The sequence below is a fragment of the Ranitomeya variabilis genome, chromosome 5 (genome assembly GCF_051348905.1).
Source record: "Ranitomeya variabilis isolate aRanVar5 chromosome 5, aRanVar5.hap1, whole genome shotgun sequence".
NCBI classification, from domain to species: Eukaryota; Metazoa; Chordata; class Amphibia; order Anura; family Dendrobatidae; genus Ranitomeya; species Ranitomeya variabilis.
In genome coordinates this window covers 69,921,134-69,933,593 of record NC_135236.1, presented here as the reverse complement: position 1 = coordinate 69,933,593, position 12,460 = coordinate 69,921,134, and the positions used below count along the sequence as shown (strand labels likewise).

General features: G+C 46.1%; 1 protein-coding gene across 3 annotated transcripts in view; it reads right to left on the bottom strand.

Annotated features, from left to right (window-relative positions):
- Positions 1-1,723: 1,723 nt before the first annotated feature.
- Positions 1,724-12,460, bottom strand: part of PIWIL2 (piwi like RNA-mediated gene silencing 2) — a 146,600-nt gene continuing 135,863 nt past the window's right edge. For 2 of the 3 annotated variants that reach the window (XM_077262148.1, XM_077262149.1), the window contains exons 19-24: positions 7,616-7,732; positions 4,696-4,784; positions 3,574-3,679; positions 3,179-3,432; positions 2,995-3,102; positions 1,724-2,345 (exon numbers count right to left, since the gene is read on the bottom strand). In XM_077262148.1, coding sequence (XP_077118263.1) covers positions 2,189-2,345; positions 2,995-3,102; positions 3,179-3,432; positions 3,574-3,679; positions 4,696-4,784; positions 7,616-7,732 — 831 coding nt within the window. In that variant the 3' untranslated portion in view covers positions 1,724-2,188. The remainder of the gene's footprint in view (positions 2,346-2,994; positions 3,103-3,178; positions 3,433-3,573; positions 3,680-4,695; positions 4,785-7,615; positions 7,733-12,460) is intronic. The other variant, XM_077262150.1, reaches the window with a different exon arrangement.

Sequence of the window (12,460 nt, the reverse complement as noted above, 5' to 3'; positions counted from 1 at the left end):
CTTTAGATCAGCCTGACATGTCCAAGGATATCTTCAGATGAAATATATAACTAAGGCTGCTTTCAGACGTCCGTTTTTCGAGCATGTAGTCTTTCAAGGATGGAACCAATTCTAATCTCGGGAGCTGTTCACATATCAGTGTTTTATGTTTTTTTTTTGCTGTATCTATGCGAAAAAAAATCATAGAGACATGTCTGTTTTTGATTGGAGTCATGGATCAAAATTACTTATACAAGTCTATGGGTCCGTAAAAAACAAAAAAAAATCAGTGACAGTGCACACTGCCATCCGTGTGCGGTCTGCTTTTAATGGGAACAAAAGCTTGGCGACTATTTTTTTTTAAATATTCATATGAGAAAATAACACCAAATACTAAAGAAAATAGTACAGTTTTCAACTTTGATTTGGCGGAAAAAAAATCACTGATGTCTGAATGAGGCCTAAATTATAGTTGGTTTTCTTGCTGAATAGAACAAAGCGTCTATATTGGGCCGGTCACAGCCGGGTGGTCTTTGTGAATCTGCTCCTCTTGTCATTGTGACCAGTCAAACAAGTAGTCTGAGTGATCAAAGGACGCACCAAGCCATACATGTATGATCTAATAATGACCTCGGGCTCAGGCTACACATGGAGTGTGCTGCTGTAGGGAGAATGGAGCTTCCTACAGAAAGCCGAGGGACAGATTGTTATCCCCCCAAAGATGTGGCTATGATGTGTCAGACGTTGACTCATTATAGATCCTTAGGCCTGAATTACAGCCTTATAGATGGTCAGCTCTTGGGAGCAGGGCCCTCGCTCCTCTACGTGTTGATCTATGTGATAATCTCTGATGTAAAGTGCTGTGGAATAGGTTGGCGCTATAGAAATAAAGTTACTATTATCATGCGTCTCCTGGGCTAAAAGAAACCAAAGCTTAAACGTGATCAAGAGAGGGGGTCCAAGGATTAATCAAGTGATGAAAAACTGTTCTGAAGGGCAACTATCCAAGGCATTACCCTGCCCCCAGATTAGGATTTGTAGGGGGACCCCGCCACCAAGATGTGTGGGTTTCTCTTCCAAGAATGAAATAAAAGCTAGTTTGGTTATGTGAGGACTCCTTTGCATAGGCTGATAGCTATTCTAGATCAGGTAATGGAAGCTGGGATTTGAGAGGTTATCCCCTCATTTATTACAGTTCCCCTATAAAGCCATACTTAGCACCGGACTCCACCCCGTGCTCCAACGCTTCGGAGGTCCATGGTCCTGCAGAGACCACCGAGAACAATCGGGAAAGGAGAGGATTTCCCACTGATAACTTTAGTAACTCACTGGAAACCCCTATAAGAGACCCAGATACCTCGGAGACTAGGTCGACGAGGGGAAAAAAATGAAAGCAGATTTTTCTACTTTGTAGATATCGTTTTTCCCGCGAGGTGGCTAATACAGAGCTGTAGGGGGCAGTAAGTGACGGCGGGGGTCTCTCCTCGATGGTCGGCGTCACACACACAGCCCCCTCAGTTCTTGCACCAGACGTACACGGGGCGATCTTCTGTCCGGCTGTAAAGTGATGACGTGTCCTAATAATGCGCCATCACTTAAGAAGGTGAACTGAATTATTACTTACAATTTGACAGGCATTTTGGTCGCTCATGGGCGAGTGATTACAATCTGTGTACAGCGCTACAGAATAGGTGGACACCGCATGAGCAAATGGGGGAAAAAAAAAAGTAAGAAGTAAATTGCCGACCTGTCCTCTGAACGCTTTATTTTAACTAAAAGATATATTTTCTCAGTGGAGGTGACACATTGGTGATTTGGAGATGCATGTGACGAGTTCAGGTCTCCATCCTGTGGAAAACCACCTCCTGGTGTCAGAGCGTTCGGGCAGATTTGGTCTCACAATGCCGGTCATAGACCACCATCTTACCTAACGCTACAGTTATGTAGCCCCCCAAAAATGGCTGACAATGAGCTGGGGTGAAGGCATCACGGGGTAATCTGTAGACGACTGGAGGTCTAATATGTCCGGAGGGAAGGTCACACACATCTCTTCTAACAGCAAAGAACAAGAAAACAAATGAACCATCGTAAAATAGAAGGGAGTGAATGCTAAATCTTTAGACTCAGCATGTTCTTATGGGCGGGAAGTAAAAACCTAAAGGGGGTCATAAAGCAATGAACATGGTGTGGGGATCAGTCACGTCCTTATTTACAGAAAAAACAGTTTGTCCCACAACTGCATGGATGGCTCGTGGTGGAGAAACTGGCCGGACAGGAAGGCCAGCTTGTGGGCATATTTGCAGGGGGCTGGCACCCGGATTGTGCCAGGCCAGTTCCAGTACATGTGGCACAGCTTGAAAGTCAACCTGAATGGGAAACAGACATAGCAAATATTACATGGTAGAACAATCATATAACACAATGACATCACAAAGTTAGGACTGAAGCTACTCGTAGTCATTGGACCATTGATTGCCACAAGAATGACCCCCAGAAAAAGCTGTCGTACAGGTGATGTGCGGTGTGTGAATATGTCTGGAGGGAGACGGTGGAGAGACTGCAGGGCACTTCTGTAGTCTCATCTAAGGGGGTAATGAAGGAGTATAGTCCAGAAGAAGACGAGTTATCGATCCCGAGTGTCGGGAGAGATGGGTGTCTGATTCCGGAGATAAGCCACCGGCGGACATGTTAGTCGGGGGCTCTGATTGAGAACACAGGAGCGCGCAGCCAAGTAATTGCTCCTGAGTATAGGAGTGTCGGCCGAAGCATCATTTGCACACAGCCATCTCATGAGTATGGCCGGCCAAACAGTAGATTCAGACTCTGGTTCAATCCTGCCATGTCCAGGACTAGAAATACGGCCATGCTGTGCTTAGGGCACCTCATCTCCACCAGAATGCCCTCTTATCTAATCCTGTACCCCCCTTCAAGCATGTCTTGCGGTTTTCTAACTACATTTAGGCAGCAGATGGATGCATATAACGCTTTCAGATCTCTGTGTACAGTGTGCGTTACCTCTGTAAATGATCGGGGCAAAGGTTGGGGGTGTTCATTACACATACGTAGTGAGTAGGAATGCCGCAGCCCTGTCTCACATGGTGAGAGAGCAGGAAGAAATCCACCCTACACAACAAGAAACAACAGAATAAGTAAATGTATTAGTGGACGTCACCCCACGGCGTATAAAAGAGGGGCTCACCATTCCCGGGAGGTGACGGTATGGTCCAACACGGTCCCTGGGACCGGAGTGACAAATTCCCCGGCATTACAGCAGTACATGTTGGTGCTAATTCTCTTCTGCACCACGATCACCACCATGTGGGGTGAATATTTCTCAAATGTGCTGAAGCAGGTCTGCAGCTGTGGGATCTCATAATTCTGCACCACGCTCAGCTGACCGTCCGAGACGCCATCACGGTAAACCACGATCTTGTCCGGCAGGATGTGATTCACCTACCCGGAGAGCAGAGTCTTAAATTACTCTCTTCATGCACTGGTTAGACACGGACATAGATAGCGGTCGTACAAGCAAGAGATTGGGGATCATACAGGGGGGGGGAGCCCACCAAAACATACAAAGCATCCACTACTAGCCTCATAAAATTTCTCCAAGGCGCCCCAAAGACACAGCTTCAAGCCGTCCATGATTTCCTGATGGGGAAGCTGGAAAACCACACGTGAGTACCACTGGGTCAAGCATCTACAAGAAAATCACATTTAATAGTGTTATTCCTTTACGTTATTAAATTCCCCCAGAAAAAAACAAAAACAAGACTCGCACACACCCACGTCAGACTGCTGACCGTGTCCCCCACTGGTCTCCTTGCTTTCTTTCCCAATGCGGATGTTAATGGCAGCAGATTAGCAGTCACGTGCCGTCTGAGCTGGAAGACAGAGCTAGCGGATGGTTTCTTCCACCAAATAACAGCTGAAGTTGATTGACTGCAGCCACAATACGTCATCCGCCAAGAGAAGAAGCGAGGAGCCTGGCTGAGGACACGGGCAGCACTAGCGAGGACAGATGGGGGTCCAGTGAGTATCTGTTTTGGGATTTTATTTTTTTTAAAGGCCACCATGGGCACTAAATAATAATTAAAAAAAACTAAAAAAACTGTCAACCCTTTTAAGAGCCTCCCTTACAACAAAAAGGCACTTAAAGAAGGATTCCCATCTAATAAAGTGATGGCATATTGCTCAGATATACCACCACTTTATGACTGGTGGTGGTCCAATACGTGAGAATGAAGGGGTCACATTGCTGATTCTGCGCTGCACAGAGGTGCTCTGGGCCACCCCGCTGTACAGGGAGCTGGAGCTGCTCTCATCACTGGAACAGTCAGCCGTATAGTTCAGCTAAAGGATTTGCAGGACCGTGGTCCAAACACCTTGTCGGTAATCCCCGGCCACCAGACCAGAGCCCTGCAAACCTTCTCTTACTGCCCGACAGCCTGGATCACATTCATGGCGTCGCACTGAGCCTACTAATCAGAAAGGCGTCAGGAATGCCGGTAGGAAGAAAAAGTGGGGCTCTGGTCGGGCAGCCACAGACTACAGACGAGGCCGCTGGACCAGGGTCCTGCCAATCTTTTTGCCCAACTCTGTCGGCCTGCAAATCCCACAAGTGTTGACTGAGGGCGCCACTGAGCAGAGAAGACAAAGACGAACATTACAAGACGGTTTAAAGCCATAGAAGATATTACATCTGGAGATACTCGCCTGTTCATGCTGGCCACAAATCCAGTGACAGATCGTAAACCTCGACTAGGGTCATGGTAAACATCAATCCCGATGACCATCACGTGTTTCTAGGCAAAGAAGTGTATATACATAAGTAAAAAAAGCAGCAAACAATGGCCACTGACTGGACGCAGTGGATAACGGTTATGGAGTCAGCAGCAAGCAAAGATCAGCAAAGTCAGGACAAAAGCAGTATGTGATGGGTGAGATTAGCATCACTTTAGTTTTTAATTTTCCTACCTTATTCTGAGCAGTCTGCAAAAATAAAAAAATATCCGTCCCAAACAGCCCCTGCATGCATTCTGAAATATGGCAATAGCAAATAAGTAAAAGATTATGTCTCTGTCGCTTTATTTCAAGAGCCATCACATTTTTATTTTTTTGGCAATACTGAGTAATGAGGGCCTACAGGGGATTCTCAGACGCTTCATTGGGGACACAGGAACCATGGGTTATATGCTGCCACCTGGAGGCTGACTCTAAGAATACATCTTAGGAAAAAGCGGACTCCTCCCCAACAGCCTCCACCGGGCCGCCGACTCTCAGCTATTCAGTTTAGCTTAGTGTCACGATGGAAGAAGACACGGGTCTGAGATTCAGACCTGTCTTTGGCTTGGATTTGTTATGACCTCCATCTCTTTTTCCCCCTTAGGTTGGGTTAGTCTACGTTCACATTAGCGTTCGGCGCCGCAGCGTCGCCGCATGCGTCATGCACCCCTATATTTAACATGGGGGCGCATGGACATGCGTTGCACTTGCGTTTTGCGACGCACGCGTCCCTGCGGCGCACGCGTCATGGTGCAGAGGACGCAACAAGTTGCATTTTTGCTGCGTCCAAAATCAAGCAAAAAAAGGACGCATGCGTCGCAAAACGCAGCGTTGTGCATGCGTTTTGCTGCGTTTTTGTTTGCGTTGTGCGTTGCGTCGCCGACGCTGCGGCGCACAACGCAAATGTGAACGTAGCCTAACAGAGGGAATGGTGCCGCTGTCTCACCACACAGCGACGGAGAGTAGAGGCCTGTAAGTGGTCGGCCTGTATGGGAATGCAGAGCCTAATATCTCCAAGCAGCCGGCAATCTCATACCTGAGCGGCAGGTCCTTTTGCCCTCCATAGCGTGACATGTAGAATGGAGCTGAAGATGGAGCCCGGACTTCCAGACACTTAGGATCAAGTCTCTTCAGGACAGTTGAGTATATTCCTAGCTGCCGTCCTGCGTTGTGCTGGCTCCCCTGCAGCATTCTGGTGTTGGGGTCCGGGCCGGACACTAGTGGGTGCCCTCTCCTGGGGTTGTACATCTTACTGATGGGGCCCCAGTCCTCCACTGGGACTTCAGTGGGTCCTCATGATTGGTGGGTTCCTCCTTTCTCCTCCTGGGTGTTCCCTCGGGGTGCGGTGTCAGTTTCGGGGCTTTTGGTGGACTTGGGATGCTAATTGGCCCCCTCTGTCAATTAGCACGACAGTCATGCAACCAATCAGTGCAGCTGTCGATCTCCTGTCCAATGGGTTATCAGCATGGCCGACGGGCTCTCACTGGCCAGTTTGTCTGTTGATCTTCCTTGCCGCTGACATCTTCACAGTCTGGCCTATCCAAAGGCACTATCATGGCCTATTCTTGGGCACCGTCCGGCCTCACTAAGCATGTAGGGAATATTGGTCTGCACTCAAAGACAGTGGCTGGTTGAGTAGGATATTGTCCCAATATATCCAAGAAAAGGAGTCAGGGGAACCCTGTGTGTCCTGCAGGATTTGAATCCATGACGTCGTAGTGTGTTACTAATGGTGATGTTTCAGGCTGTGCTCCCTGCTCTCTTCAGGTCATTGACCAGGTCCTCCTGTGTACTTCTGGCCAAGAACAGTATGGACCTTTGTAGCCCAATAGCTCATAATAATATATTATAGATATGGTATATATGTAATAATAATAATAATGTATATTCAAATCACCTCCCTTTCCCCCTATTAAAAACAAAGAAATAATAATAAAATACTTGAACAAATTTGTTATCTCCACCACACCAGTGAAGCCAGATCTATCAAAATATAAAATTAATCCGATGGATAAACTGCGAAAATAAATTAAAATGCCAAAGCGCCATGGAATAAATGGAGCTATAATAATAAATAATAATAATAATAATAATAAACTTGCGTTTTTTTAGTCACTGCAAAAAAAATAAAGAGCAATTGGAAGTGATTAAAATGTTGTATCTGCCCCAAAATGTTATCAATATAAGCATCAGCCCAGGGGGAGCAAAGAAATAAACTTTCGGATAGCTGCATCGAGAGAAAACTGAAATGCTACGGGTTCAGGAACATGGAGACACAAGTAACATTTTTTTTTTTTTTTTTTACAGATGCTCAAATTTTTTTCACCACTTAAATAGAAAAAAATAAAAACACAAGTTTTGTATCGCTGTTATTGTACAGACCTAGAGAATAATTTTGCAAAGTCATTTTTACAGAACAATGAATACTGTAAAAAAAAAACTAAAAAACAAGATTGCGGAATGATGGTGTTTCTCCATGTTTTCCAGTACGTGGAATGATAAAATGAACGGTGAAATTCTAAACTACAACTCGTTCAGATTAAATACAAGCCCTCATACGGCTATGGAGGTGGGAATAAAGTTGTGGCTCTTGGAAGAAGGGGAGGAAAAACAAAAATGGAAAAACGAAAAATTGCCCTGGTCAGAAAGCACTGAAAATAAACCGAGAAATGTGTTATTTTTTTCTCTTAAAAGTGAATTGTAAGAATTTTTAATAAAAGAATCAGAAATGTGACGCTTGTGAAAATTTCCTACAATACTGAGCCATGAAATATTGCATCTAAATTTGTTTATAATCTAACAATGCCAACAAAGCAAGATGGCAGAACAGCCTCAATGTGAAGATACCCACCAGTGGGATGTCCACGCCCCACAGCTCGCCCCCCAGCTTGCAATTGATCTGTAGTAGGATTTTTTGGGCAATGCTTCTGAGTCTCTGAGGATTAGAGATGGTTCTAGAGTTCACCACCTGTCAAACAAAAACAGAACAAAACGACCTACATTTACAATATATACGTTGTATCCATCTATCTCCATATATGTTAGATATCGATAAAAAGCACAAACAGCATAACGTACACTGGAAGAGAGGAGGTGACATCTTGCAAGACTGCTGCCACCTTACGCTCTTGTGTGCAAGGAACAAAGAAGAATATGGAAAACTTTTGGTGAAAACTTTTTATTAGCGCGTCTCAAACAATGTCAGCCACACTCTTCGCCAGTAATCTCTACTCTGGCAGGGACCATTGGGGCCGTCCTGTCACTACAACTGCTGATCCATCCACTGGCACCCCACGATCAGTGGTTATTTGCTCTGCCAGCTGTGAACACGCTGCTGGGTCCTGAGATGGACCATGCCACCTACAGATTGGAGCTGCGCTTCGATCTTAGAATATGGAAATGTTTCTGCTTTACTCCACAGACACCAAAGAGACGGAAACCTTTCTGGATCTCTTACTTCATCAGACACGCGTTTGTCTCCTGTCATAATCTTCTGCCCAATAATTGTCAGGGCAGAGCCCTCTACTGTATGTGACATGATTATTATCGCGCGAGTTGTGAGGTGCGGCCTCTATGGGTCGGACTTGTTTTTCCAGCACACCCCATGCACAGCTCCTGTCCATGATAGATGGTGTCAGTACATATAGAGCATCACTGCTTGCGGGGCTTGGGCCGTGTAGTCACAGACCAGTCGGAGAGCCCATGCTGACCCCGTCCACCGCTGAAAACTCAATATGCACATCGTAAACGGACCAAGGTGGCCTGGTCGTCTGATCAATTAGGTGTTGCATCTTGTGGACGGCCGGGTGCGTGTCCTTCACTTACCTGGGGAGGAGATGGCACCACAATCCACTATGGAAAAAGACAAGCTGTGGAGGCAGAGCGATGATCTGAGTAATGTTCTGCCTGGAAGCCATGGATCGTGGCATCATGTGGATGTGACCACCTACCTATGCCTGCTATAGACCAGTGTTGTGAATTTACTTTTTGGCTCCCTCTAGTGGCTACTAGTGATTTGACTCTGGGTTTGTCAGTCATTCCTTTTATGCTCACCTGGGTCGTTAGGTCAGGGGTGTTGCTATATAAGCTCCCTGGACCTTCAGTTCAATGCCTGGCAACGTTGATATCAGAGCAAATCTGTAGTGCTCTTGTCTACTGATCCTGGTTCCTGCTTGATTAAGCTAAGTCTGCTTTTTTGCTTTTTGCAATTCGTTATTGTTTGCATTTTTTGTCCAGCTTGCATATTATCTGTATCCTGACCTTGCTGGAAGCTCTAGGGCGGCTGGTGTTCTCCCCCCGGGCCGTTAGACGGTTCGGGGGTTCTTGAATCTCCAGCGTGGATTTTTGATAGGGTTTTTGTTGACCATATAAGTTATCTTACTATATTCTGCTATTAGTAAGTGGGCCTCTCTGTGCTAAACCTAGTTCATCTCTGTGTTTGTCATTTCCTCTTACCTCACCGTTATTATTTGTGGGGGGCTTGTATCCTACTTTTGGGGTCCTTTCTCTGGAGGCAAGAGAGGTCTTTGTTTTCCTCTTCTAGGGGTAGTTAGCTCTCCGGCTGGCGCGAGACATCTAGCGACCAACGTAGGCATGTTCCCCGGCTACTTCTAGGGTTGGCGTTAGGAGTAGATATATGGTCAACCCAGTTACCACTGCCCTATGAGCTGGATTTTTGTACTTTGCAGACTTGCTGATATCTCTGAGACCCTCACCATTGGGGTCATAACAGTTTGCCAGGCCAGTACTAAATGTTAAATGCATTGCAGAAGTGGGATTATAAGAAAGAAAGTTCTGAGGTTTTTTTTTCTCTCTCTCATTTTTTTTTTTTTTTTCTCTTTTCCCCTTTACCTTTGAGTGGCTTGTGATTGCTGCAGACATGAATGTCCAGACCTTGATTACAAGTGTGGACCAGCTTGCTGCTCGTGTGCAGGGCATACAAGATTATGTTATCAGAAGTCCTATGTCAGAACCTAAGATACCGATTCCTGAACTGTTTTCCGGAGACCGATTTAAGTTTAGAAATTTCAGGAATAATTGTAAATTGTTTTTGTCCCCGAGACCCTGTTCCTCTGGAGACTCCGCTCAGCAAGTGAAAATTGTTATTTCTTTTTTACGGGGCGACCCTCAGGATTGGGCTTTCTCGCTGGCGCCAGGAGATCCGGCATTGGCTGATATTGATGCGTTTTTTCTGGCGCTCGGTTTGCTTTATGAGGAACCCAATCTTGAGATTCAGGCAGAAAAAGCCTTGCTGGCTATGTCTCAGGGCCAGGACGAGGCTGAGGTGTATTGCCAAAAATTTCGGAAATGGTCCGTGCTGACCCAGTGGAACGAGTGTGCATTGGCTGCAAATTTTAGAAATGGCCTTTCTGAAGCCATTAAGAATGTGATGGTGGGTTTTCCCATTCCCACAGGTCTGAATGATTCCATGGCCCTGGCGATTCAAATTGACCGGCGGTTGCGGGAGCGCAAAACCGCAAATTCCCTCATGGTGTTATCTGAACAGGCACCTGATTTAATGCAATGTGATAGAATCCTGACTAGAAATGAGCGGAAAATTCATAGACGCCAGAATGGCTTGTGTTACTACTGTGGTGATTCTGCACATGTTATCTCAGCATGCTCTAAGCGTCTTACTAAGGTTGTTAGTCCTGTCGCCATTGGTAATTTGCAACCTAAGTTCATTCTATCTGTAACTTTGATTTGCTCACTGTCATCGTATCCTGTCGTGGCGTTTGTAGATTCAGGTGCTGCCCTGAGTCTTATGGATCTGTCATTTGCCAAGCGTTGCGGTTTTGTTCTTGAGCCATTAGAAAATCCTATCCCTCTTAGGGGTATTGACGCTACGCCATTGGCAGAAAATAAGCCGCAGTTTTGGACACAGGTTACCATGTGCATGACTCCTGAACATCGGGAGGTGATACGTTTTCTTGTTCTGCATAAGATGCATGATTTGGTTGTTTTGGGGTTGCCATGGTTACAGACCCATAATCCAGTCTTGGACTGGAAGGCAATGTCAGTGTCAAGTTGGGGCTGTCATGGAATTCATGGAGATTCCCTGCCCGTGTCTATTGCTACTTCTACGCCTTCGGAAGTTCCGGCGTGTTTGTCTGATTATCAGGATGTCTTCAGCGAGTCTAGGTCAAGTGCATTGCCTCCTCATAGGGAATGTGACTGTGCAATAGATTTGATTCCAGGCAGTAAGTTTCCTAAGGGAAGACTGTTTAATCTGTCGGTACCTGAACATACCGCGATGCGTTCATATATCAAGGAGTCTCTGGAGAAGGGGCATATCCGTCCTTCTTCTTCCCCTCTTGGTGCGGGATTCTTTTTTGTGGCTAAAAAGGACGGATCTTTGAGGCCTTGTATTGACTATCGGCTTTTGAATAAGATCACTGTCAAATTTCAGTATCCTTTGCCGTTGTTGTCAGACTTGTTTGCCCGGATTAAAGGTGCCAAGTGGTTCACCAAGATAGACCTTCGTGGTGCGTACAACCTTGTGCGCATTAAGCAAGGAGATGAATGGAAAACCGCATTCAATACGCCCGAAGGTCATTTTGAGTACTTGGTGATGCCATTTGGGCTCTCTAATGCACCTTCAGTTTTTCAGTCCTTTATGCATGACATTTTCCGGAAGTATCTGGATAAATTTTTGATCGTTTATCTGGATGATATTCTGTTTTTTTCTGATGATTGGGACTCGCATGTGGAACAGGTCAGGATGGTTTTCAAGATTTTGCGTGAAAATTCTTTGTTTGTTAAAGGCTCAAAGTGTCTCTTTGGTGTACAGAAGGTTCCCTTTTTAGGGTTCATTTTTTCCCCTTCTGCTGTGGAGATGGACCCAGTCAAGGTTCGAGCTATTCATGATTGGACTCAACCCTCGTCAGTTAAGAGTCTTCAGAAGTTCTTGGGTTTTGCTAACTTCTACCGTCGTTTTATCGCTAATTTTTCTAGCGTTGTTAAACCGTTGACGGATATGACCAAGAAAGGCTCTGATGTGGCTAACTGGGCTCCTGCTGCCGTGGAGGCTTTCCAGGAGTTGAAGCGCCGGTTTACTTCAGCGCCTGTTTTGTGCCAGCCTGATGTCTCACTTCCCTTTCAGGTTGAAGTGGATGCTTCGGAGATTGGGGCAGGGGCCGTTTTGTCGCAGAGAGGCCCTGGTTGCTCTACTATGAGACCTTGTGCCTTTTTCTCTAGGAAGTTTTCGCCGGCAGAGCGAAATTATGATGTGGGCAATCGGGAGTTGTTGGCCATGAAGTGGGCATTTGAGGAGTGGCGTCATTGGCTCGAGGGTGCTAAGCATCGTGTGGTGGTCTTGACTGATCACAAAAATCTGATGTACCTCGAGTCTGCTAAACGCCTGAATCCTAGACAGGCCCGCTGGTCATTGTTTTTCTCCCGTTTTGACTTTGTGGTTTCGTATTTACCAGGTTCTAAGAATGTGAAGGCCGATGCTCTGTCTAGGAGCTTTGTGCCTGATGCTCCTGGAGTCGCTGAACCTGTGGGTATTCTTAAGGAAGGAGTTATCCTGTCAGCTATTTCTCCAGATCTGCGACGTGTGTTGCAGAGATTTCAGGCTGGTAGGCCTGACTCTTGTCCACCTGACAGATTGTTTGTGCCTGCTAAATGGACCAGCAGAGTCATTTCCGAGGTTCATTCCTCAGTGTTGGCAGGGCACCCGGGAATTTTTGGCACC